This window comes from Paramormyrops kingsleyae, chromosome 1 (assembly GCF_048594095.1).
Source record: "Paramormyrops kingsleyae isolate MSU_618 chromosome 1, PKINGS_0.4, whole genome shotgun sequence".
Taxonomy (NCBI): Eukaryota; Metazoa; Chordata; class Actinopteri; order Osteoglossiformes; family Mormyridae; genus Paramormyrops; species Paramormyrops kingsleyae.
The window spans coordinates 4,367,347-4,393,217 of record NC_132797.1 but is presented as its reverse complement, the minus strand read 5'-3'; the positions used below and the strand labels follow the sequence as shown (position 1 = coordinate 4,393,217).

Here is a 25,871-nt window from a genome sequence, read left to right as displayed (position 1 = left end):
GTCAGCGTTGGGGATGTGAGCATCCTCAAGGAGCTGCTTTGGACCACCATACTAGAAGTTGTCTAGAGGCTTCCATCGATGAGAAAAAGAAAGCACTAAAACCAGTGTTCAGTGAGGAATTAGTGACACACGTTGTAATCTTTAGGTCTCCATCTTCCAATAGGACAAGGTCTGTGGCTCAGCAGGTTAAGCTTCTACGCCTGTGATCAGAAGGTCATCGGTTCACACCCCACCCTCAACAGCATAGTCACATGTCCAAGGCCTGAATAAGGCCCTTACCCCCCAGCTCCAGGAGTCCCGCACGCCAGCTATCCCTCTGCTATGACTCCAAAGCTCGCTCTCACCTGTATGTGTGTCTGTCTCATGGAGAGCAAGATGGGTTTGGTGGAAAGAGAATTTGCCCACAGGGATTATCACTATTCTATGTTGACACTGATTCAAAATGAACTAGATGCTTAGTTATAGGTATAAATATCACATTAATCCCATTGCTGGTTTGCTCTCAATGTCTGTTTCATCTCACTGTGTAACAAACGTTTCTTGATAGCGCAGCTCAAACAGACACTCAGTGCCTCAGTCTACGATTCATATCAAAGAGCAAACAGTAACTACAGTGAGGAATAAAACCCATTTTCCCAATTTTAATTAGTCCTGTATTTTGGACACAAAGTCGATAAAGAATTTCCAGTTCAATGAAAGCGATGCACAAACGGCTCATTCAAAGACAAAAATAGCAGTTTATATTGGAGCATGAAGCTGCACTCTGGCATCCTTGGAACGTAGATGCGTCTTAAATCTCCAGCAAACATGAAACCAGTTATAATAATAGTCAGTGTTTTGTAGAAAATCACTTACTTTGTTTTATTCTTTCATCCTCCATACATGGGGAATCATTCACTCAGTATAATGCTGTGTGGCATGATGCTTACACTAATACAGGGATGAGGAAGCTGATCCATGGAGGGCCAGTGTGGGTTTTTGGGACGGCCACTCAATCAGCCAATAATGAAGCAGTCCGGTCCTTATTGGCTGATTGAGAGGCCATCCCAAAAACCCACACTGGCCCTCCATGGATCAGGTTCCCCACTTCTGCTCTAATAGCATGTATCTCTTGCAACTGATATTTCACAGCCATTGCATGTTAATAAATGCAGTTTCAAAGTACAGAGGAATTAATATCATGCGGCCTACAAGTACAGAAATCTTTGGCTTCACAAAAGATTCACAACAACCTAGATGGAATTCAATGAGAGCAAAAAAGTAATAGTGAATTAATTGTAGATAGAAAGCAACAGTGATTTAATAGTACACATAAATGCAAGTTAAACGCCTTATCTTACCTTGTAAAAACTGAGTGAATAAGTTACCCAAAGTTTTAACTGTTAACAAACATTTACTAGTAGTAGTAAGGGAACAGTAACTTCAGTTAACCACTGTTTAAACAGGATACTGCTATTAATTAATGAGGGTGCGTGTATACCAAAAGTACCAAAACAGTATGAGTAACTATTCTACAGCAGGATATTTCTCAGACAAGACAAAAGGGTTGTTTTTCTGTAGTGAATGTGTCAGTCCGTATTGTTTCCAGGTGACTGAGTGCTCACTACGCCCTATATCGTATGATTTACTATATCAGTTTATAGTACTGTGTAATACCATGTGCCCGTGAACCCATAAAATCTACATAAATCAGAAAGAAATGTAAAGGCCACAGCAAACTGGTTTCATTAGTATTGGGACCAAGACCAGAGAATGTTTGAGAAATGTTTCAAAAGTGAAAGACACTTCCTGCTGTGCCGGAGGCCAGACAACTGCAACAACAGTCGTCTCCACAGGGCCCCTGGCCCCTTGGCTGTACCTGCATGCCTGCAGTCACCAAGACCCAGAGATCTTAATGGTGGGAGACAGGTCTGTTTCTTGTGATCGAGGAGGGGGGGGGTGGTCTTAACCAGCGACGGCTTCCCAGCAGGCTGGGAAGGGAATGGTGAGGGAGAGGTCTCCTAAAAAACACTAGACGGGATAATTATCCTCGAATCTCTGCTGTGGAGGAATTCGGGAGCAATTAAAATGCTCCTGGACCAATGGAACAGCAGTATCTGTCAGCAGGTCGTTTGAGCTGATGTTGAATGTAGAGGAAAGTCGACGTGTCCAGACGAGCGGCGATAAAAGCTAATGGGAAGCAGAAAGCAGCTTGTGATTGATTTTAACCATGAGAACATCCAGCCCCAACAAGGTCTGCAGAGCCCTTTCCATCACCGATATGCATAACAAGCTATACAACTTACATAAACAACATTTGTGTAGGATATCTACCATACGTATTACAAGCCAGCTTTCAAATTAGGTAATTGTGTAACTGGGTAATTGTGTAATTGGTTAAGGGAACGGAAACATCCAGGAAAAATTGTTGCTGACCCCTCTGACCCTGGTTAACGTCTTTTCCAAAAACTCCCATCTGGGACAAGCCACCAGCTACTTAGAACAAAAGCTACTCAGCACCTAAACAGCTTTTTTCCTAGAGCTGCGAAATAGTTGAAGCAGCTCTGATAATCAGACTCTTACTGCTAATACAATCTGTTTTTTGTTTTTCGTTTTCTTGCACAATACGCCTAACCATCTGCACTGAATAGCGTTTATCCTGTCTGTACTTGTGTTGCACTGTACCTTATTACCCTGCTTGTGCTTTGTATAGCATTAATTTTAACCTACCGTGTGATATATTCAGTTCAATTCAATCTATTTTTATATAGCGCCTTTCACAACAGAGTCATCCAAAGGTGCTTTACATGGATGTGTTGTGATACAATAAACATCATTAGAGAGAGTAATACAGAATGGGAAAAGGAAGGAAAGAAATTAAATAAGAAAAGCAAGATGACAACGGAGGAGATGTCGATATAATACGATATATGTATTAATGTGGGTAATATGTACATGCACAAGAATAAATTAACTTGGCTGTTAGCAGGGAATGTGGTGATAGACGACAGCCAATCTAACTAACATGTCAGAGTTCACATCTCTGGTGTTTTGAGTTCTGGGAGAAGTGAACAATCCATCCTGTTTTCCATCGACTCAGGTTCAAACCGCCTATGCTGGTCAGGTGGTATAGGGCAGGGGTAGACATTGGATAGGATGCCAGTCAATTACAGGGCACAGACACGCCCACACTCAGACACCCAGTCGCATGCTGTGGAGACACCAATCAAGCCAACTGCATGTCCTTAGGCTGAATACATAGCACACCCAAAGCAAAGCCCGCACAGGGCAGTGGTGGTGTTTTAGCCTCCTGTGAGAGAGCAGTGCTGTTCCGTCCCTCAGAATAAAGCTAATTTCTGCGAATTATGCGGAACAGAAGGGGACGTGTCTTTTGAGAAATCTGCTCATCCACGCAAAGAACATCCTTCCAAGGTGATGTACCTGTCATGCCTGAAGGACAAACTGCCTATAGGATGTGGGTATTGCTTTCACATACAGCTGCATATATGGCTTATAATCAGTTCAGTATTATAACTAGTCCAGTTATGTCTATAGTTCAATATGTCACACATTTGATCGAATGACGTTTCAACCATAGTTTTCCACATAAAAGATCCCAATGCTGCTTTTTACATGAATCAGGGTTACATTTATCATGTGAAAGTTATAGTGATCATGAGACAAAGTCTAAAGTGTAAATAAATACATTTAAGCCACTTTAATTATTAGCCACCAAATCTTTTAATAATTTTATCCCCGTCTCTCCATGTATCAAGGCGTCCATTCAATAGCAAAGGAAATGACTGCAGTAGCATATTTCAGCCAGTGTTAATCAGTCTTGTCTTAACTGAGACGGAATAAGAATAATAACTTTGCAGTGACAATATGAAGTTCTTCCTGTAGTCCTCTACACTGGCTCTTGGAGCTCTGCCATCGTGCACACAGAAGTGCCCAATCTGGAAATTCAGCAGCATCGTGGTCTGTGGAAGTCTGAGGTGTAGGTTTAGGCCTGTTTCCCTGAAAGCTGGAACGAAGGAGCCCCCAGAAGTGACGCGAGAATCTCTGCCGTGGCTCCGTCGCGCTGGGATCGTCAGGGCGATCCCAGGGTTCCGTGTCACCAGCAGCCAGCGGCTGCAATCAATGGAACGTTCTGTGCCCTGGGAAAGTGAAGGTGGGTCGAGGTTTGCGTTGGGGGAGGGGGGTATTTGGACATTCTCTGACCCCCCCACCCACCTCACACATGGAGGGAGGGCCCAACTCGAATATGTGTTCAAAGGTTGCGCAATGGAGACGAGACGGCAAAGACCTCCGGTGTGTTCTGCCCTCCTAGAGAAGACAACCTCTGAGAGACAGATGTGTGTGTGTGTGTACTTCTATTTCTGAATGGGGGGGTGGGGTGGGGGCTAGTTGGCGGAATGTGGGATATTGGAGCCCACTGGAGGCTGGATTCTGAAGCCTGAACCTCACAGATCCACTCGCCTCCCCTGAACACGTGTTAAATAGTCAAACATGCACGTTTGCTGATCAATACCGGGACACCGTTCAGTCTTGGAAGTTAGCAGATCCTTCAGGCACTAGGAGAGGTAAGTAGTGACTTGTAGAGGTTTCTTATCTGACCAGAGCTTCCATGGCTTCTGTGGATAGTTGTTTTGTGGTCTGCTTAGGCTTGGCATTCTGTGTAAGTCCAGTGGAGGCTGGTTCTCCAGGACTATAAAATGAGTTGAAGAAGGACTTAGAACGACCTGCGAACCAGATTCAGAGAAAGCATTTATAAAGAGGTTACATGAGGCAGCATTTATATTAACAGCTAGCTAGCATAGAAGTTGACCGTCTTCTCAGAGCTTGTTTAATAATTGCCTAAGATACAAATAGTTCTCTCTTGGCAATATCCTCTTTTAAAAGCACCTTGTATTTGCCAGAGCCTCGTTTGTTTGCTCGGGTCTTTCACCACTAACGATTCCATCGTGCCAGTACTTTTCCATGTTCTGCAGAATGGTCGTTATACCTACGGGTGTTTCATCTGACACCTGTTCAACTCACCGCCCTGAGATTACATTGGGCTTGTTGAGCAGTCAAATACTTGCTGGCAAGTGGTATAAATTACCCGTCTCTGCCAACCAAATCCATCAATACTCATTGCACCAACAAATCTTAAATCCCAACTGAGCCTTGAACTTCCACTCTACAGCTGGCTTCTCCTTAAGCATGTGCTGCTACAATCACGTTTAACATAAGAAAATTGACCCAGGTACACTTTGAAATGTTTCTCTACCCCAGAAAGCTTGACTTTTGTTCAGGCCGAGCATAAAAACTATGCTGACGGTACACTATTAGGATTTCTTATTTGCTTTTTGATGACAAAAAAGGACAGTCACCTGAAAAGACATCTTTGAAATTTCACTGAAAGGTCAGTGTACGCAGGATGTGAACTGTGGCATGATGCCAGCAATGCACTCTGCTGCGCTGCATTTGCAAAAAGCGTAGTGTGTTACAGTCTAAAGCATTAAATTGTTTTTTAGAGAACTTTCAGGACTTCTAATCACCAGCTATGCCAATCAACATTATGGTTACACTCAGTCTGCGCGTCACACCAAATGCTGCGAAGATCAGCCAGGGCTGTTTAGACCATAAGCTTCTGCCAGTCTTTAATTACGCATTTCATCTGTAAATTAATCTCGGTCTTTTGTGGGGTTGTCACCCCGCCGTAGAGTGGCTATCGTGATCCAAAGGTGCTCCTCCATGGATGGGAGGGGCATGTTCAGGAGACCCCATAGCTGAAGACAAGCATCCATTTGGATGTCTGGACAGAAAGTGGAGTTTCATTGCCAGGGAGATAACCAATCAGATTGTAGATGAGGTGGGTCCAAGCAACTAGAGGAGGCGGGACCAACAATTCAGAAGTCTTGGTCCCGCCTCCTCCAGTTCCTTGGACCCACCTCCTCTACAATCTGATTGGTTATCTCTCTGAACCAACTATCGTTCCTTCTACCCTCAGAATATTGTGTAAGTAAAACTCCCATGAGCACCAGGATTTTGTTTCAACCAACCAGTTGAGTATAAAGAGTCATAGTCAGTACTCAACTGGCTGGTTGAAACAAAATCCTGGTCTGGACTTGAATTACCCACTACTGGCTTTAAACCACAATTTTGCAGATTACCCTTCCATAAACATGGAATGGGGTTCATCCTCAGTGCAGTGAGGACCCATAAGCTCACAATCAGCAAACTATAAATCTACCACCACTTCACATCGGTGCTGACCCGTTTATCTTCTAGCGCCCCTGGACCATAAAAACCTTTTTGCTTTTGCCAAGGGAAATACGATCATTGCTGCAGCTTTAGGAGCAGTTTCATTTATCGTAAACTCACAAATGCACGTGGATTTGTGTTGCGTAAACTCCCCTGGTTCCTCTGTTAAGCATCAAGGTCTTAGATGGGGTCAGTGAAGCAGGTAGCTGTGCTCCTCCTTAGCCCAGCTTCGACAGAGAGGCAGGAGGGGGCGGACAGGCGATTCTGCCTGCCGACGCTTCAGCGACGGTCAAAGCTTTTAACACGAACCATATGGGCCACAAAAGAGCCTTTCTTGAGATGGCTGTGGAAGCCTTTATCTTTTAGCCAGAGAGTGTGGCATTATCTTTAAAATTTATAGATGCGATGGGGGCGTGGACTGTTTATTTTTACAAAGTAAACATGTGACCAAATGTGAATGCTAAGAAACACCTTCTACAGCTCGCTTCTCGAAAATTGATGATATTCATGTGGCAACTCCAGGAGATATGGAGATCATCCCCAAAGCTGAAACCTTCAACGGTCGTGCCCAAGCCCCCCAGGCAGAGAAGAAAATGAAGGAGAGAGGACAGTGGAGCAACAAGCTGGAGTTTGTCCTCTCTGTGGCTGGCGAGATCATTGGGCTGGGCAACGTGTGGCGGTTCCCCTATCTGTGTTACAAGAACGGTGGCGGTGAGTGGATCTCATGAAACATTATATCGGACACTGGGGTCACACTAGGTGTCATTGGCTCGCGATGGTCATGTGATATGCCTGCCGGCTGGCCGGAAGAATGCAGTCCCCCTGAACAGCAGTAGTTAAAACTGCAAGTTTATTTTATAAATGTCTGCCATTAATGTTTGGCATGTTATAATTTGGTTTTAGGGTATGCCTTCCAAAGTACAGTTTGTTATTCTACCTTCTGAAAAGGACTATGAAATTTTTATCTCAGCTCCACTGATGGACATTAATTGCTCCAGAGCTTGTTAAACTAAATATAAACAGTTGTGGAGTTATTTTTATGGACATTAATTATTAGGCTGTGAAGAGAGTTATTCCAGATATGGAATGTGTCTGTCACAGGAGTGATATCCAGATCCGCACAACTGGAGCTAATGAACTGTCCAGTTATCTTTTAGCATATATGTTTTTATTTTTAGGATGTCTGCCTTGATATTGCCATAAAATAAAGGCATTGGCTGGAGTTGAAGGAGAAGTCAACCAAAGCCCAAATATCAGGCCCCAGAGCATTGGGAATATTATCACAGCTAATGTTTGTTATTCCTGTCACTCTGCATCCACAAAACCCACATAATCTCCATCCATCCATCCATTTGTCCCTTTTCACAGTTGACGAGCAAATTTCCAAAACTCACTCCGTCCATTTTTTTGAAATTGAAATAATGATTTATTTTCCATTTGCACATGTGCTAGGTACACTTCTTTGTGAGATATCCCATCATGCTCTCCTTTGAGAGATATATACAGGTGACAGCAAAGCCTGGAGTCTGACTGCAGGGTCAGACCATTTACCCAGTGCCTCCTATTGCACTTCAGGGGTTAGGGGCCTTGCTCACAGGCCCAACAGAGACGTGGCTATTGTGCTGGGGCTTCAATCGGCAACCTTCTGAACACAAGCACAGAGCCGAGACCTGCTTAGAGTCAGGCTTCCTCATGTTACAATGCTGGAAGCCAAAACTCCATAGAAACAGTAGCGAGTTACAATCGTACCCCAGATTTTGGAAACTTGCTCTACAACTATAAACACAGGAAATTGTGCAGGGGGCAACCAGGATTTAAAATATCTCAAAAGTTATTATAGATAATTCGGTAATGCTTTACATTAAGCGCACTTTCACAATGAATTCATAGAATATTGATAAGCAGCATGCAAGTACACCTTAACATCCTAACATCCCTTAACAGCCTTAATATACATTAATAACAAACATTACACGATTATACAATTATAATATTTGTTATTATTATTATATAATGTTTGTTATTAATGTATATTACAGCTGTTAAGGATGTTAGAATGTTAAGGTATACATACATGATGTTTATGAATGTTTTATGAATACTTAATGAATACGTTATGCAATATAAAAGCATTATGAAGGTGCAGAGCGTTACCGATAATTCAATAGATATTTAAAAATCTGATACATAGGATGATTTATTGTGATCACGATTATAATCACGATTATATGGCGTAGCGCAATAATCACCAGGGCTTTAGATGACGGGTAAACATTTGTCCAGATGCCGGCTCTTTGGTATGTATGGATATTTACTTCTGTTACACCCAGAATTTGGTAAGCAGATCAGTAGTGTGCCTAATATATTAATGAGAGGTGTATTGCTAAGCCCAAAACTTGGTAATCTGTATAAATTCAGTGTATCCGTATGTTTATTAAATGCGGTTAGTGGATCACCCCACATGCTACTGTTTTGGTAAATCATGGAAGTGATAAGCACTGAAGTGCCGGTGAAGAAAGGGAGAGATCAGCAGCCACAACATCATTTGAAAGAGGAGATACTGCAGATAAACAAGGCAAAAAGACATCACTGCTGTGGTGTTATGTGTTGCAGTTTAAAGTCTGACACATTTATTAAACATAAGGATACATTGAATATATACAGATTACTAACTTTTGGGCATCACAATACGGTTCTCATTAATATTTTAGATGCAGTACTAATCTGCTTGCCAAATTGTGAGCGCGTCTGGACAAATATGTACGGCCGTCATCTAAAGCCATATAATCACGATGTGATATCATGCAGCCCTGTATCCATCCATCTTTCCTTGCTGTTCTGGCACAGGGTTGGGGGGAGGGGCCTGGAACCAAAGTCACGCCACAGGGCACACGGCAGGCCTAGAAACACCAATTCATCTAATTGCATGTGTTTGGATGGAATCTGAGGTTCCCATGGAACATGGAGAGAACATGCAGTCACCACACAGATACAGTAGGGTTGGAGATGCACTAGCTACTGCGTCACGGTGCCACCTGGACGATATGAATGGAAAAAACAATAAATTATCCAGCTATGCCCCTTTGAAAAGCAGTGGAGTGGCTATGCTACGTGTCAATGTCCTGCTTGAGTTGGGGGTATTTTGGCTGTTCTCTCAAGGCTGTGGGAGACCTGGAAGGGTCAAGGGTGGCAGACACAGCTGTTGCTTGGCCGTGGCCCTCAAGTGATCAGCAACAGCTGTCCTTAGAAGAATGCAGATGTTGTGGGTTTGAGAAATCTGATCGTCCTTCAAACATCCCAAAAGCCACCAACTTGCTGAGTCAACAGCTTGGGGTGACGTCCCCTCAGAAAACGGCTGGTTACATTTCCAGTAACCCTGTGTTTACTAAGCTGGTCAACACTGTCAAACACTCCCCCACGTTATCACGTCTTCTCCACTCACTTTACTGGACGTACAGTGATGGCAACTCTTTGCTCTCTCTTGCAACAGGTGCGTTCTTCATTCCCTACCTCATCTTCCTCTTTTCCTGTGGGATTCCAGTATTCTTCCTAGAGACTTCGCTTGGCCAGTTCACCAGCGAGGGAGGAATCACTTGCTGGAGGAAGATCTGCCCACTCTTTGAAGGTGATCCCCATCATTTTTCTTGCCCAGCTTCCTTTAGCCAAAGTCTTCACTTATAATGTCAGTTACTTGACATTATCTGGTCCAGTATGCAAAATGTAAAAATGTTGTATGGTCAGTCCCACTTAGAATATTTATTTGTGATAGACACAGTTGATTGTTCCATTCCAACATGGTACTCAACAGGATCTTCTGCACCCTGTGGTATTTGGAAGGGGATTGAGATTCAGAGTGTCAATTAGAATGTCATACCTAATATGCCTAGAAGATGACCATGATCCATATTGCTGTATTTAATATGTCTAGTAGGCTACTATGTAGTACAGTATATCATTCTGGCTAATGCCTTTAGTAGGTCACAGTACAGTGTACTATTCTGGCTAATGTGTCTAGCAGGCCAGAAACTCTGGCTAATATGTCTAGTAAGTCACTGTATGACATATCTATTTGGCTAATATGTCTAGAAGGTCACTATGTACCATATTCCTCCAACTCAATACAATATCCTGACTCGGTACACAATAAATTAATAGAACTAATAGCTAGTATTATATATATTAAGTCACATATAAGAAGTCAGTGCTGATTTTCTTTTGAATTTGGTCCAGCTTTTTCCAAAGTGAAGCCTCTAAGTTTTCCTTTTCTCAAACTATTTCTTTAGGTATCGGCTATGCTACCCAGGTTATTGTAGCCCTCCTGAATTTCTATTACATCATTGTCCTGGCCTGGGGAATTTTCTACCTGTGCTTTTCCTTCACCTGGGACCTGCCGTGGTCCTCGTGCAATAACACCTGGAACACAGGTCAGTTAAAGGCATCAAGGAATCAATAGAACAATACACTGTATGGACAAAAGTATTGGGACACCTGGCCATTACACCTACAGGAACTTTTATGACGTCCCATTCTAACTCCATAGGCATCGATATGGAGTTGCCCCCCTTTGCAGCTATAACAGCTGCCACTCTTCTGGGGAGGCTTTCAACAGTATTTTGAGGTGTGTCTGTGTGAAATTTTGCTCATTCGTTCAGAAAAGCATTCGCGAGGTCAGACACTTGCAATCTCTGTTCTGGTTCATCCCAAAGGTATTCAGTTGGGTTGTGCGGGCCAGTCAAGTTCTTTCACGGCAAACTCACCCAAACGTTTTTATAGACCTTGCTTTGTGCACTGCATCAAAGTCATGCTGGAACACAAAAGGACCTTCCCCAAATTGTTTCAACAAGGTTGGAAGCATAGTATTGTCCAAAATGCCTTGGCATGCTGAAGCATTAAGAGTTCCCTTCACCGGAACCCCACTCCTGAAAAACACCCCCATACCATTATCCCCCCTCCACTAAACTTTGCAGTTGGCACGGTGCAGTCAGGCAGGTAACGTTCTTCTGGCATCCACCAAATCCAGACTCATCTATCAGATTGCCAGACAGAGAAATGCAAATTGCCACTCCACAGAACACATTTCCACTGCTCCGGAGTGCAATGGCGGCATGCTTTACATCATTCCATTCGATGCTTGGTATTGCGCTTGGTGATGTGAGGCTTGCATGCAGCTGCTCAGCCATGGAAGCCCATTCCATGAATCTCCCGGCACAGTTTTTGTGTCCAGGTTAATGCCAGAAGAAGTTTAGAACTCTGCAGTTATTGAGTCAACAGATCATAGGTGACTTTTAAGCACTACGTGCCTCAGCACTCGGAGATCCCACTCTGGTACTTCATCCGATCTGCTGTGGCTGAGTTTCTGTTGTTCTTTATCACTTCCACTTTGCAATAATACCACTTACAGCTGACCGTGGAATATCTAGCTAAGAAGAAATTTCACAAACTGACTGATTGCAAAGGTGGCATCCTATGACAGCACCACACTTGAATTTCCTGAGCTCTTCAGAATGACCATTTCTTTCACAAATGTTTGCAAACCTGACTGCATGGCTACGTGTTTCGTTTTACAGACCTGTGGCAATGAGTCTGAAAGGAAAACCTGAATTTGACTCTTTAACGGACTTTGTCTTAATCCTTAATCCCAGCATATACCTCCCTTTTAGCTAGCATGTCCACTCTTCTCTGTTTTTGGTTAAGTTAGTATTACAGGGGGGGGGGGGGGGGGCGCAGCCAGTTGACCTTGCACCCCCAGAGGATTTTTTTCTCCTTACGTGGGAGTTTTTGGTTTCTCTCCTCCATTCTCATCTGGCTTTCTTTATTCAATTTATTTCCTTCCTTTTTTCCTCGTTCTGTATCTCCCTCTACTTCTGTTTCATGTATCGCAACACAACCCTGTAAAGCTCTTCGGGACGACTCTGTTGTGAAAGGCGCTATATAAAAATAAATTGAATTCAATGATTAAGAATTAAATTCAATAATTAACACTGTGTCCCAGTATTTTTGCCCATATAGTTTATATCCAAGCATAACAGTGATAATGGCTTCTTTGATAAAGGGATATATAATGTGTTTGGTGTTGTTTAGAATCCTGCAGGGAGTTCCAGCGGAGAAATGACTCTTTCAACTACAGCCTCTCTCTCAATGTAACCTCTCCTGTCATTGAATTCTGGGAGTAAGTGCTCAAAAAATTTTACTTTTAAATTGTTTGTCTGTGATGCGTGGGAGATACTGATAAAAGAATGTCAATGGAATCAATGTCGTCAATCACTGATACTAAGAAATGAATTCAATAATTATTAATTACAAAGAATACAGGTTTTGAAAATAGGTGCTATTCAGACTTGCCATTTGCTATATATTTTGTAATAATTCTTTAGTAAGTTTCCAAGTGTCATTTTGTACCTTGTTCATTAAAGTAATTTAACTGACATTAAAATGTTTATTGCATCAGAGTAGCATTGTGAGCAAGACGATCGAATCTGGATGAATGAGGCAAATTGAAACTTTTGCTTAGAGCATCTGGTGGTCTCTCCCCTACGTCTATGTCGGTCTCTGCAGGAGACGGGTCTTGAGGATCTCATCGGGGATTGACCACATGGGGGTGCTGCACTGGGACCTGGCGCTGTGCCTCCTTGTCGCCTGGATCATGTGCTACTTTTGCATCTGGAAGGGAGTCAAGTCCACTGGAAAGGTAGGCCATGGCTGACAGCTAGAGATGGCATGGCGGACTCACTGTGAAAGACCTTCATATGGTCAACTGTGTACTGCGTAAAAGGGGGACAGCAAGCCATGAAGTATTTTAGAACCCAATACCTCCTACATTTTTGTAAGAGGGGTGACATATGCAATTCAGGGAACGTGCTAAGTTCTGCGCATTGTCTTCCAGGTGGTGTACTTCACAGCCACCTTCCCGTACGTGATGCTGATGATCCTGTTAATCCGAGGAGTCACTCTTCCAGGGGCATCCAGGGGGATCCAGTTCTACCTGTACCCTGACCTGGGACGACTGGCTGATCCTCAGGTGAGGCACACAGGTCATTTGCTCACACCGAGCTTTTTCACATGATAATTATCTCGTCATCAGGAAAGGTCTGGTCCCCCTGATACCGATTTGGACCGTTGTTTGAAGACCATGGTTGCACTGCAGCAGCGAGCACTGTCAGCAGCAGTGACTGCAGCAGTGAACACTGTCAGCAGCAGTGACTGCAGCAGCTGCTACTCAAAATATGTTTACGTCTTAAGCGTCTTGCTCTCGGGCAGCAGAACTATGTCTTGGGACCAAGGCAGGCAAACGTTTAGCCAAATGGTGCTTCAACCACTATGCCACAGGCTGTGTACTATTTACATGTCTACTAATGTGTTTTCTCCCTCATGCCCCCATCAGAGCAGTAGTACGTGTTTCTCAAAATGTATACTTGACTGTACTTGTGTTCTCATGTACCCGTTTTACGTCATCTTCCATTGCTGAAGACCAGGTCAAATACTCAAGAACAGAAGTACAGAAGACAGTAAAAATCCCCGGATGTCGTTCTTGTCCCGCCAAAATATTAAGGATGCACTATTAAGGTTGCATCCTCACCAAGACCAAGACCTCAAGTCTGTTCTTGGGAGGCAAGACCGAAGTACGATCTTTGGCTTATTGGTTGACAAGCAGCCAGAGCTAGACGTCTCTGCCTGAGGACCAATCAAAGCCACCCCACAGGAGCTGTCCCTATCCTCCTGGGTATGACGTCCTCCAGACGCAGATGTTGTGTCCCAGAGCTGTCTTCCCAGCTGGAAAGCGTGCCGTTGGCTGAATCCAGCTGTGCCTCATGAAAGGGGCTCCTCGGGGAAAGGAAAAACCCTGCTGTGGCTGAAACGTCCCTCCCCCAGGGCCTGACTTACCTCCTGTCTGTCCCTCCATGTTTATTTACAGTGACTCACCCCATCCTGTGCAGCTTGTTTACAGCTCTGACAGGTCGAACCCCAAGATTCCATTATCTTCATGCACAATCTCTGTGCAAACTAACTACTTCTGTCTTGGTTATCACTTCTTCTTTATGTCAAAACTTGATTCTTCCTTCTTCTTTCATTTTTTTTTTGTCAATTAACAGTTCAGAAGAGTAAGTGTTAATGTGAAATTCATAAAATAAGCAATGTTAGACTATTGATATGTATCAAATTGGAATACTTTTCCAAAAAAACAACAGTTTTGAAGGGTGGTGCTTCGTAATAAATACCTTGCACAGGACAGTAATGCATTTATTCCATAGACACAAACTTTCTTGCCTCATTTTGTCGAATCCCATATGCAGGGTTGCACTTTGGTCAGCTGGCTGAAGTGAGAATTTCAATTCAAGACAGGTCTGCACACACATGTACACGCATTTATGTCTGTAGGGTTTGCAAACTACCCTTTTTATGTAGCTAATTTTAGGTTTATAATGGAATAATATAGATTTGCCATAAGACTTCTTGCATGAGTGTGATGCGTGGGAGTCGGCAGCCCTGTGTATGTTCTGGTTCACATGCTGTGCCGAATAGTTTGGCATCAGTGGACCTGTATAGACAGATTTTAGTGAACCTCAGTGATGTTTATATAGAGAAAAGGTCATTTTTCATGGATCTGTTAGAAAAAATCCAGCCAGTGCAATCGCCTGACAGATTCTGTGTTTCGCTGAGAATTGTGATTTTTACATCTAGCTATGTTAGGACTTGTTTTCTGAGGGCCGCTGTTAATGTCAGTGTACAGTGCATGGTTTTATGTACACACTGGGAATGCAGGTTCTTGGCTTAGTGAAATAAAACATTAAGAAATCATTTCTATTTAAACAGCTGCATCACTTTGCACCCTTATGACATTGTAGAGAATAGAGGGAGGAATGAATAAAAATCATTAAAAAGTGTTTATTTAAAAAAAAAAAAGTCCTGGGGGCGTAGCTCTGCTGGCCCTCTGAGCTGTTCCTGCCAGCTGTGTCTCTTAGGTCGATGTACAAAAATGGTGATGGTTGCAGGAATTAGTCCCTTTGTTTGCCTGTGGAGTTTATGGGACTATCTGGACTAGGCACCGTGTCTGTCAACTGCCTGAGGTCCCCTGTGAAGGACAAGTAAATGGCAGTAAAATGAACGAATCAGGGCTGTGGATTTGCTGCACGGTGCTGCCACCAAGTGGTTTTAAAGTACGGTGCTTTTAACGTTATAATGCTGTACATTAGTGTTTCTTAATCTGGTCCTCAAGGATCCTACTGGGAGATGGGAGGGAGCAAAAACATGAACTGTCTGGTAGGGAGCTGGGAGGGAGCAAAAACATGAACTGTCTGGTAGGGAGCTGGGAGGGAGCAAAAACATGAACTGTCTGACAGGGAGTTGGGAGGGAGCAAAAACATGAACTGTCTGGTAGGGAGCTGGGAGGGAGCAAAAACATGAACTGTCTGGTAGGGAGCTGGGAGGGAGCAAAAACATGAACTGTCTGGTAGGGAGCTGGGAGGGAGCAAAAACATGAACTGTCTGGTACTGGGAGGGAGCAAAAACATGAACTGTCTGAAAGGGAGCTGGGAGGGAGCAAAAACATGAACTGTCTGGTAAGGAGCTGGGAGGGAGCAAAAAGATGGACCATCTGGGGGTTACCAAGTACCGGACTTGGAAATACTGTGCATCATTAAATCGGATTCCCTTGTATACTGTGCCACGTAGAACTGCTGGAGTAATCTCCTCATTCATTCCAGCACTACAGACATCTTGTAAAGTATCTGATAAGCATCACACCTGTGGCCCCGCCCAGCTGACCCCCTTGTTCTCCCTCTCCAAGGTGTGGATGGATGCTGGGACGCAGATCTTCTTCTCCTACGCCATCTGTTTGGGCTGCCTCACAGCCCTGGGGAGCTACAACAAGTACAACAACAACTGCTACAGGTCTGTGTGCTGATGCCCGCAGCCCGTTCTCTTCGGGGTGACGTGTGCTGATGCCCGCAGCCCGTTCTCTTCGGGGTGACGTGTGCTGATGCCCGCAGCCCGTTCTCTTCTGGTTGACGTGCTTCTCAGCTCCTGCCTCCCCTCCCCAACCTGCTTTTATTTACCCCTCCCTCTCTGCCTCTGTTCCAGAGACTGCCTGGCCCTCTGCTTCCTAAACAGCGGGACAAGCTTCGTAGCTGGCTTTGCCATCTTCTCCATCCTGGGCTTCATGTCGTATGAGCAGAACGTGCCCATTTCGGAGGTGGCGGAGTCTGGTGCGTGGCTCGCTGAGGGGTTTGGCCAGGAGACATCTAGTGGCTTTGATGGCTAGAATTTATATATTTGTATACTTCATATTTTGTATATTTTACATTAGTAACAACTTATATCTATTTTCTTTCTTCACTTTAATATTTTTTCACCTGTGGTACATATATGTTTTTATTCTATCTATTGTACTATTGTTTTGCTTTTTTTGCAACATTGGGAGTGAACAAAACAAGAATTTCATTTCTAGACCAGTTCTCCCAACCCAGTCCTCGTCGTTACTCCCTCCCAGGTCCCAGTAAACACTTGGACTGTCTGCGGGTTCTTGAGGACCATATTGGGAATTGCTGGTCTACACATGACAAATTTCTTGAATCCAGAGCGCTGGCCCGTATTACCCATACTCCTTTGCACAGACAGTGCCGCACGCTGATTGTGATGTGTGCTTGTGCCCCCTCAGGCCCGGGGCTGGCCTTCATTGCATACCCACGCGCCGTCTCCATGATGCCCTTCTCCCCTGTCTGGTCATGCTTCTTCTTCATCATGATCGTGCTCCTGGGGCTCGACAGCCAGGTAAAGCTCGGTCCATGGCAATGGCAGAGATGGTCCTCTCACCTCCATGTTCCTGTCAGCTTTCCGCCGTTATGCGTACTTTCACCCTAGTGCGGATTTGCGAGTTGTTGATACGCTCAGAGCACTGTTGATCAGGGGCCCCGTGAAAGCATATCATATTGGGCCCCCAAGCCAGACCACTGCAAATTTTTTAGGGCCCCTGATTGGAGTTGTCCAATTTTCCCAGATTTTACAGTGCCCCCACTGGTGATTATGTGCCATTACAGCTGCAGAGATAACTGTCTCCATTTGGGATGGACTGGGTGACATGGTCCATTTCTCGCAGTTTCCCTTGTGAATTATGAGCTTCAGCTGAGTCAGACGTTGCTAAGCTTCACCTCTTCTCTCCCACCCAGTTTGTGTGCGTGGAGAGTCTGGTGACAGCCATGGTGGACATGTTTCCGTCGGTGTTCCGCCGCACCTACCGGAGGGAGCTCTTCATCCTCGCCGTTACCGTCGTGTCCTACCTGATGGGCCTCATCATGCTGACTGAGGTAAGCCACAATCAGCCCCCCCGGGCTGCATGCTTACAGCAAATGCCCAGATCTGTCACAGATACCTCCTTTTTTAGACCGAGATAAGAAGCACACACTCTCTATAATTCTGGCCTGACAGGATAATTGTTGTCCTCTTCTAGTGCAGCGATTCAGAGATGCAGGATTCTGAGGTCATGAGGTTGATAGATAAGCCATAAACCACAAGAAGTATACTGAGCAGAATGTAAACCAGACAGTTTAGAGTGCAGGTGTTTACTGTCTGTGTTTAGTTATGTTACCTCTCTGCTGTTTATTGGCTGCATCATGACCATATTAACTGTTTGTTCTTAGTTGTAGTTTCCACTCAACTGTCACTCATTTTTAATGTCTATTTCAGTTTTCTTTAGCTCTGTACTTGACCCATTTTCAGTTCCATCCACTGTAACTAATTTTTAGGTACCTGTTTTCTTTGCCACTCTGCTGTGACTCATTTTAGTGCCCATGTTCTTCAGCTTTTTTTTTTTACCCCTTTACTTTGACTCACTTTAGTGCCTATGTTTTTCAGTTTCCTTTACCTTCTGTGACTCATTCTAATGCCTGTGTTCTTCAGTTTCATTTCCCTCTCTGCTGTGACTCATTTTAGTGCCCAGCCCATGTCCTTCAGTTTTCTTTACCCCTTTACTGTGACTCATTTTTGTGTCCATATTCAGTTTTCTTTACCCCTTTACTGTGACTCACTTTAGTACCCATATTCTTCAGTTTTCTTTGCCCCCTTTCTGTGGGTGGACTGGTGGCTCTGAGGCTAGGGATCTATGCCAGCAATTGGAGAGTTGCTGGTTTGAATCCCATAAATGCCAAGAGTGATCCTACTCCATTAGGACCTTGAGCAAAGCCCTTAACCTGCAGTTGTTTCATCCTAGGTATGATGTTAATCTACATCTGGCCCTGTAAGGAGATCCTCCAACTAACAGAGAAAATTTGGGGGTTGTTGGCAGGATTGGCACTCCAGCCACTGGGGAAAAACTCTCACTGTTCCATTTGGACTAGTGTGGTACTGAGGTATCATCTGCTGCATGGCTGCGCTTGGGTTCTCAGCCCTGAGGTGATTTGTCGTGTGGCAGATGCAGCAATGCACTGTAATCAGTGTGTGCTCCTTACCTCTCCTTTTCTGTAACTGATTTCGTGCCCAAATCCTTCAATTTCCTTTACCTTTCTCCTATGACTCATTTTAATTCTTCCTCATGTACCCCTTTACTGTGACTCATCTTAGTGCCCATGTTCTTCAGTTTTCTTTACCCCTTTACTGTGACTCATTCTTCAGTTTTCTTTACCTCTTTGCTATGACTCATTCTAATGCCCATGTTCTTCAGGTTTCTTTACCCCTTTACTGTGACTCATCTTAGTGCCCATGTTTTTCAGTTTTCTTTACCCCTTTACTGTGACTCATTCTAATGCCCGTGTTCTTCAGTTTTCTTTACCTCTTTGCTATGACTCATTCTAATGGCCATGTTCTTCAGGTTTCTTTACCCCTTTACTCTGACTCATCTTAGTGCCCATGTTTTTCAGTTTTCTTTACCCCTTTACTGTGGCTCATTCTAATGCCCGTGTTCTTCAGTTTTCTTTACCTCTTTGCTATGACTCATTCTAATGGCCATGTTCTTCAGGTTTCTTTACCACTTTACTGTGACTCATCTTAGTGCCCATGTTCTTCAGGTTTCTTTACCCCTTTACTCTGACTCATCTTAATGCCCATGTTCTTCAGGTTTCTTTACCCCTTTACTGTGACTCATTCTAGTGCCAGTGTTCTTCGGTTTTCTTTACCTCTTTGCTATGACTCATTCTAATGCCCGTGTTTTTCAGGTTTCTTTACCCCTTTACTGTGACTCATCTTAGTGCCCACGATCTTCCGGTTTCTTTACCCCTTTACTGTGACTCATTCTTCAGTTTCCTTTACCTCTCTGCTGTGACTGCTTAGTTCCCCCCACAGATGATCACACCTGCTGCTGGGAATGCCCTTCACTCACCCTGGTGGCCTCTGTGCTTCTCTCTCCAGGGTGGCATGTACATCTTCCAGCTCTTCGATTACTACGCTGCCAGCGGGATGTGCCTCCTCTTTGTGGCCATCTTTGAAACTGTCTGCATTGCCTGGATCTATGGTAAGTGCTTCACTGAAGACGTAAACCTGCAGGGAGAAGCAGACTTCACAGTGGAGCTTGTTTCACATACAGACAGCCCTAGACTGACACTAATATATCTGAGAACTTTCAGAGAAACTCTGTGTATTAAGAACCAGTCAACACATCACCCATTTAGCAGTAAAGGTAATGCATGCATACAGCAGTAAAGTAAATCTCATCTTCATGGCAAACAAAAAAAAATTTCACAGCCTTTGTGCATTGTTGTATTTTAACCAAATGATTAAAATACTCTTTTCTTTGGCATGCATCTGCCGGTTGCCTTAGTGCCCTCATGGCTTCAGATTTTATTGCTGTGTTTGTGATTTTCCTCTGCAGCTTTCGAAGACGTGTGCCTGAGGTGGACAGACGCTGTGAGCCCTGTGATGGGCAGGCATCCTGTATGATGGTATTGTGTTGACCTTCTTCCACTGCAGGTGCAGACCGTTTCTATGACAACATTGAGGACATGATTGGCTACCGGCCTGGCCCTTTCATGAAGTACTGCTGGCTGGTTTTCTCCCCAGCAACCTGCTTTGTGGGTGATATTCGCCTCCTTCCTTTAATCAATGCCCCGCCATACAACATTCTGTCAAACTAAATATGAAGCATTGAGGATGTTTTAGGAGTCACTCTCTCTCTGTCATTGCATTTTTTTAATATATATTTTTTATTATGGGCGACACAGTGGTTAGCATGAGTGTGCCCTGTGATGGGAAGGCACCCCTTCCTCCCCATGACTCTCAATAGGACAAGCGGTTACATAAAATGGATGGATAGTTTTTTATCAAATCAATAAAAATGTCACTAGAGGCACAAGCCTTAAACACTTAAATAGGCTATAAGATGTTCCAGGGAACAAAAAAAAAATCACAAATATTTGAAGTTGAATGTATAAGTACATTCACATACAGATCTCATAAACTGACAATTTCATTCATAAGCTGTGTCTAAAGAAGTAGCAATTAAGAACTCATGTTTAGCTACAATCGGATCTGTGGAGCTTGAGGACTACAAAACAACAACCAACTGAAAATGATCCCGCCTTTTGTCTCCCAAGGGAACGTTCGCATTCTCCCTCATTAAGTACACTCCTCTGAAGTACAACAATGAGTACGTGTACCCCTGGTGGGGCTATGCCCTGGGCTGGCTGCTGGCCCTCTCCTCCATGGTCTGCATCCCACTCTGGGTGGCCTACAAGCTCTGTACCACCAAGGGCTCGCTGAGAGAGGTGAGCATCCCTGGGGATTGAAGTATCGCCAATGTATTTGTTATTTTCTGGGTTGCTTGGCTTCTTATTAACCTTTGCCAAGGTTGGAGATGCAGTAGAGTCATAGATTTTCCAGCATTCTTTCTTTTCTTCTCCTCTTATCCCCTGTTTCATGCACCTTTTTGTGTAAATGATGTAGTAATAGATTCCCACTCACTCCTGTCAAGTGTTATGAAAGGTGCGACATAGAAACATCTTAAATGTGTATAGTACTTTTGAAAGGAAATGTGTCAAACTTTTGCTCCTTGAGTACGTGAACAATACTAGTCAAACATCTGGACCAGAGCATGTGAGCGGAGTGGAGCGGTGAGAATTTCCGCTCCTCGCTCACTAGGCTGTTGGCTCCGCCCGCTCCTCCGCTCTAATTCGCACTACGCCGCTCCGCTCAACACGCTCCTCGCTCCACTAAAATTTCCTCCCGCTCCAGTGAAATCGCTCCACGCTCGCTCCAATTTAAAAGAGGGACATATAATCTGCATGCCTAACAAATGTCACCTTAAACCGAAGCCTTATATCATAAAGAAATATAAGCAACGGCAACATTGCCACTCAGAAAATATTTTTTTAAGCAACATATATAGGCAACAACTGACACGTTTGGCAATGGCATTCCACACAAAAATAGGCTTAAAAATAAAGGAATCAATGGTCTTAATAGTCTAAAGAATATACAGGCTAAGCATCTACGTTTTAAATTCCTCAATTTTTTCTGTTGATGCTGCTGCTGCGTCTCTATAAAATAAAATTTCACTAACAGCGTTACGTGAAATTAAAAAAATCCTATTAGACCAACTTTGAATGACAAAACTAATTTATTTGATTACCAATATTTACCAATATAGGCTTTTATACTTTAATTTATAGACTTGATATAGGTATACTACAACCATATAAAACTTACTCAGGTTTTGCTCTGGCTTCCGTCTGTTCGCATAAAACACGCTCGTGTTTCTGAGAAAAATGATTCCAAAGTGAATCTTTACTCACTGAAACAGTTTCACCACCTTGTTATTCTTGCTCTACATTATTGTCATCTATACGTTTCATAAGAATATTACACTTGTATGATCTATCAGTTTCCTTTGTGAAATACTTTGCGAATTCCATCTCGGCCAATTTCTGTAATAGTCTTGATAATTGTACAGATGAATTCTTGGTAGATTTGGGCACGCCTCAGAATCGTAGTGTGAGCGGTATCGGAGCGAAATTGGAGCGAGACAGAGCGACCGCTCCGCGCTCTGACTAAATTCCGACCGCTCTGCTCCTCGCTCACGCTCCGCTCACATGCCCTGATCTGGACACAGCTACTGAAAATCAATTGTTTTTTCAACAAATTAACAATCCTACACACACCTTAAGGTTAGGTAGTAAGCATTATCCTGTGAATAAGCAAAGAGATGGAGTACTGTGACAGATGACCAGGCCCCCACAGTCCCCTGACCTAAACCCTAATGAGCTGGTTTGGAACGAGTTGGGTTGAAGAGTAAGAGTAAGGTAGCCAACCTGTGCCCAGAACTTGTGGAAACTCCTTCAGGACTGTTGGAGAAGCATTTCAGGTGCCTACATCTAGAAGGTGGCTGAAAGAATGCCAAGAGTCTGCAATGCTGTCATCAAAGCGAAAGGGGGCCATTTCGAACAGTCTAAAATCTGCGAATATTTTGAGATGTTGAACACTTCTCTTAGTCATTGCAATATTTGATATGTATTACTTCATTGCCTCAAGGCCTTTTGCTATAGGGTGAATAACATAGCTAAAACATACTTTTGACTGATACTGTATCTTACAGTAGACCCTGAGGCGTGAACATTCTGTCCCCCCTCTCTCTTCATCTACTAGCGCATTTCCCACCTCACCCAACCCTCCAATGATTTGCCGAAAAGCAAGAGGGAGCAGGAGAAACTGCAGGTCATCTTCGCCCCTGATGGAGAAGGCGTCCAATTGCAACTGGAGCCCAGCAAGGAGCACTACATTCCTCTACAGGAAAAGGAGTCTAACTTCTGAACATTGGACACCTGCTATGTCTTGATACCTCAAACATAACAGAGAAATGAGCATCGGAGCTGATGCCAGCCCAGAATCCATCACCCCAGGACAATACAGTCAATCCCCGGATTGCGAGTAACTTGGTTTGCGAGTGTTTTGCAAGACGACCAAAATTTAAAAATAAATTTTCACTTGATAAACGAGCGAGGTCTTGCAATACGAGTATTATGTATACGCTTTGTCTGCCTAGCATTACGTGATCACAACTGAGCCAATGGTTCTTCTCTCTCTCTTGCTGCAGGATTGTGGGTAATCGTCTACCGTGTTCGGTCTCAGTCAGCGTCCCTCACTCCTATAGTCAAAATAAGTAGAAAAGCACCACACGAATAAGGGTGTAGCAGTCCGAGCGATGAATCGGTTTAACGACAATGCAATGTCCACATTTCCGCAAAATCGAAAAGGAGGCAAAAGCGGCTGTCATTGTATAGGTTCCTTGTTAAAGTCGCACAAAAAGAAAAAGATTCCAGTGAACCAACAGATAGCAGTGATTCCGTTAGTTACAGTGAAAGTCGTCCTACAAAATAACCCTCCTCTTCTCCTCTCTCTCGTCTCCCTCACACCATCCACGATTCTTTTCAAAGGTAAAGTGCAGGTTAATTTGTTTTATGTATTTTTACTTTATATTTTGAATTAATAATTTTTTATGAATATTTTTGGGTTGTGGAACGAATCATCTGACTATTTCTAATGGAAAAATTCGCTTTGGATTACGAGCACGTTTCCGGAACGAATTATGCTCGCAATCCGAGGTTTTACTGTAGCTTTGGGGGCTCTTGTTAAAATATCTGCCAGTGCTGTAGCGAGGCAGCCTTCCATCCCAACGACACTTTCCACCTTTCTTGGTACACAAACAAACCCGATCCATCCTCAGTGTCATTGTTGTAGTGTCCATGCTGCTGTTTATCCATCCAAGTGGCAGGAAAGGGACCAGAAGTTACAATATTACATGCTGTTGTATTTTTCAGTAGTGGAGAGATTTGCAAAAAAAATAAAATAAATGTTTTTATTCAGTATTATCTAAAGATGTGTAAGGCATTTTATTCATGTGCTGCATCTTCAGAATATTTTTTCAGAATATTTTTTAGCTAAGGTGTGTGCCTGACTGGGCATGTCACAAATCCAGGAAACCCAGAATTTTTATTGTAATCACTAAGATTACACATGTGGCACAAAAATGGGTTGTCTGTTACAATCTGCACCCATGCAAAAAGCTGAAAAGAATTTATTTCATTTTAATTCAAAACAATGTGAAGAAGTATCTCCACCTAGTTATACACTGTGGTGACTGAGGCCTTATTTCATCAACCTCTGAAGGACAAAATCAAATTAGCAATTATTAATTTTCATTGAAGATTCAAAGAAATTAACCTTTACTGAACTTACTTGTTCCATTTAAATACATTTTCAATTGTAAATATGTTGAATTCTACACAGGTATGTGATATTTTGAGGTATATCAGTAATGGGAATTAATGTGTTCCATTTTTTATCTAACTGTTCATTTTTTTCTATAGGAATAATAGTACAAAAACTGGATTTTAAAGTGGTCTTAAACTGATCTTTATAATACTCTCTGCAACAGTATACTTTAGGCTTCCAAATGTTTAACTTCCACTTCCCAAGTTTTAAACAGGGTCTTAGTTTAAGATCTTGTTGAATGCAAATTTTATGCCAGTAATACTAAATAACATTTCCATTTGAGACAACTGAAATAGTGCAGAAATGAGTGAGTGTTTGTACACTATCACTTGTATTTGTTTTCATTACAGATGTGATATTTTCCAGTAGCTCTGATGAAATAGGGAAAACAAGGCAACACAATTTCTCTTCTAAATGCTGTCTGTGATACATGCAACATGAAATAAAAATGTTCTGTAGTTTGGAAGACTGTATCAAACAAAATGTATGTTTCATATGAATGAAACTGGCTGTATTCCTGTAAGTAGTGTGTGTTATTCAAACCAGAGAATTGCTCAAGCCATAAATAAAAATATTTTAAGAACCAGTGGAATTAAAAAAAAAAAAAACAAACATCTGCATAATCTAGGCTATACTATGAACTTTACCAGTCACATTAATTGTATGTTTGGGCTTTGTTGTTCTTTTTCCAAAGACTTAATGTTTTTTAAGGAAGTAACATGCTTCAAGTTTTAATGCTGATAAAGTATAACTTTAACTGTAACGTAAGGTATAAATGTAGGGAAATAGTGTGGCATATTAAAAGTAGAAAATGAGGATTCCTTCAATACATTTATAACTGGTATTTGAAATAAAATTAAAATTCCTCATTCTCACTATGAGGTATTAACAGCTATTTTCCAATACAGAATGAATGAAGCATTCTTAATATTGAATGAATGAAAGATTTGCATTATAGCATGAATTTTATTGGTTTTAAAGAATAGAATTAAGTAAAATTAAGAACAGTTCTGGCATTATAAAGCATTACGAAATTTATCATGTTTCAAAAGTCCAGCGTGAGAGCATCTACGGAGAATTTCATGCTCGTATTCAAAATTCTGGGAATTAACATTTAAATAAAGACAAGAGTTCCAAAACAAACATAACCTTACGTAATTATTGTTATTAAGTCATATTTTTTTGTGCTGATAGTTATAATGCCTAATCACTATTACTATATAAAATCAAATGCAAAAGCATTTTTGCTTATGACGTTTACAAATGACCATTGTGTCTTTTCCTAAATGCTCAGATCCCATGAGTATTTAAATTCATACTTACTTTTACTAAAACGGGCACCCGTTTTAGTAAAAGTAAGAATATATCAAAAAGCAGTGTTGCTGATTTCCAGTTAATTTAGTCGGTGTTAATGGATCCATAATGCATTCACACGCCACATTACCTCCTGCTCA

The 25,871-nt window shown here is 42.8% G+C and overlaps 1 protein-coding gene across 1 annotated transcript; it reads left to right on the top strand.

Annotated features, from left to right (window-relative positions):
* The first annotated feature begins 4,070 nt into the window (after positions 1–4,070).
* On the top strand, positions 4,071–25,000 carry slc6a13 (solute carrier family 6 member 13). Its single transcript, XM_023791418.2, has 15 exons — positions 4,071–4,562; positions 6,751–6,939; positions 9,719–9,853; positions 10,512–10,652; positions 12,310–12,397; positions 12,784–12,916; positions 13,112–13,246; positions 16,013–16,116; positions 16,306–16,430; positions 16,883–16,995; positions 17,391–17,528; positions 19,564–19,666; positions 20,122–20,222; positions 20,745–20,915; positions 22,792–25,000. Exons 2-15 carry the CDS (start codon positions 6,756–6,758, stop codon positions 22,954–22,956), a joined length of 1,836 nt encoding a protein of 611 aa, XP_023647186.1. The 5' UTR covers positions 4,071–4,562; positions 6,751–6,755; the 3' UTR covers positions 22,957–25,000.
* Positions 25,001–25,871: the final 871 nt, after the last annotated feature.

What these genes read in the sequence shown, in the direction of transcription:
- slc6a13 (XM_023791418.2), top strand. Translation starts at nt 6,756, where the DNA reads ATGGAGATCATCCCCAAAGCTGAAACCTTCAACGGTCGTGCCCAAGCC. An exon ending in GATCTGCCCACTCTTTGAAG is followed by an intron (nt 9,854 to 10,511) that starts GTGATCCCCATC and finishes CTATTTCTTTAG; the next exon opens with GTATCGGCTATGCTACCCAG. An exon ending in GAGTCAAGTCCACTGGAAAG is followed by an intron (nt 12,917 to 13,111) that starts GTAGGCCATGGC and finishes ATTGTCTTCCAG; the next exon opens with GTGGTGTACTTCACAGCCAC.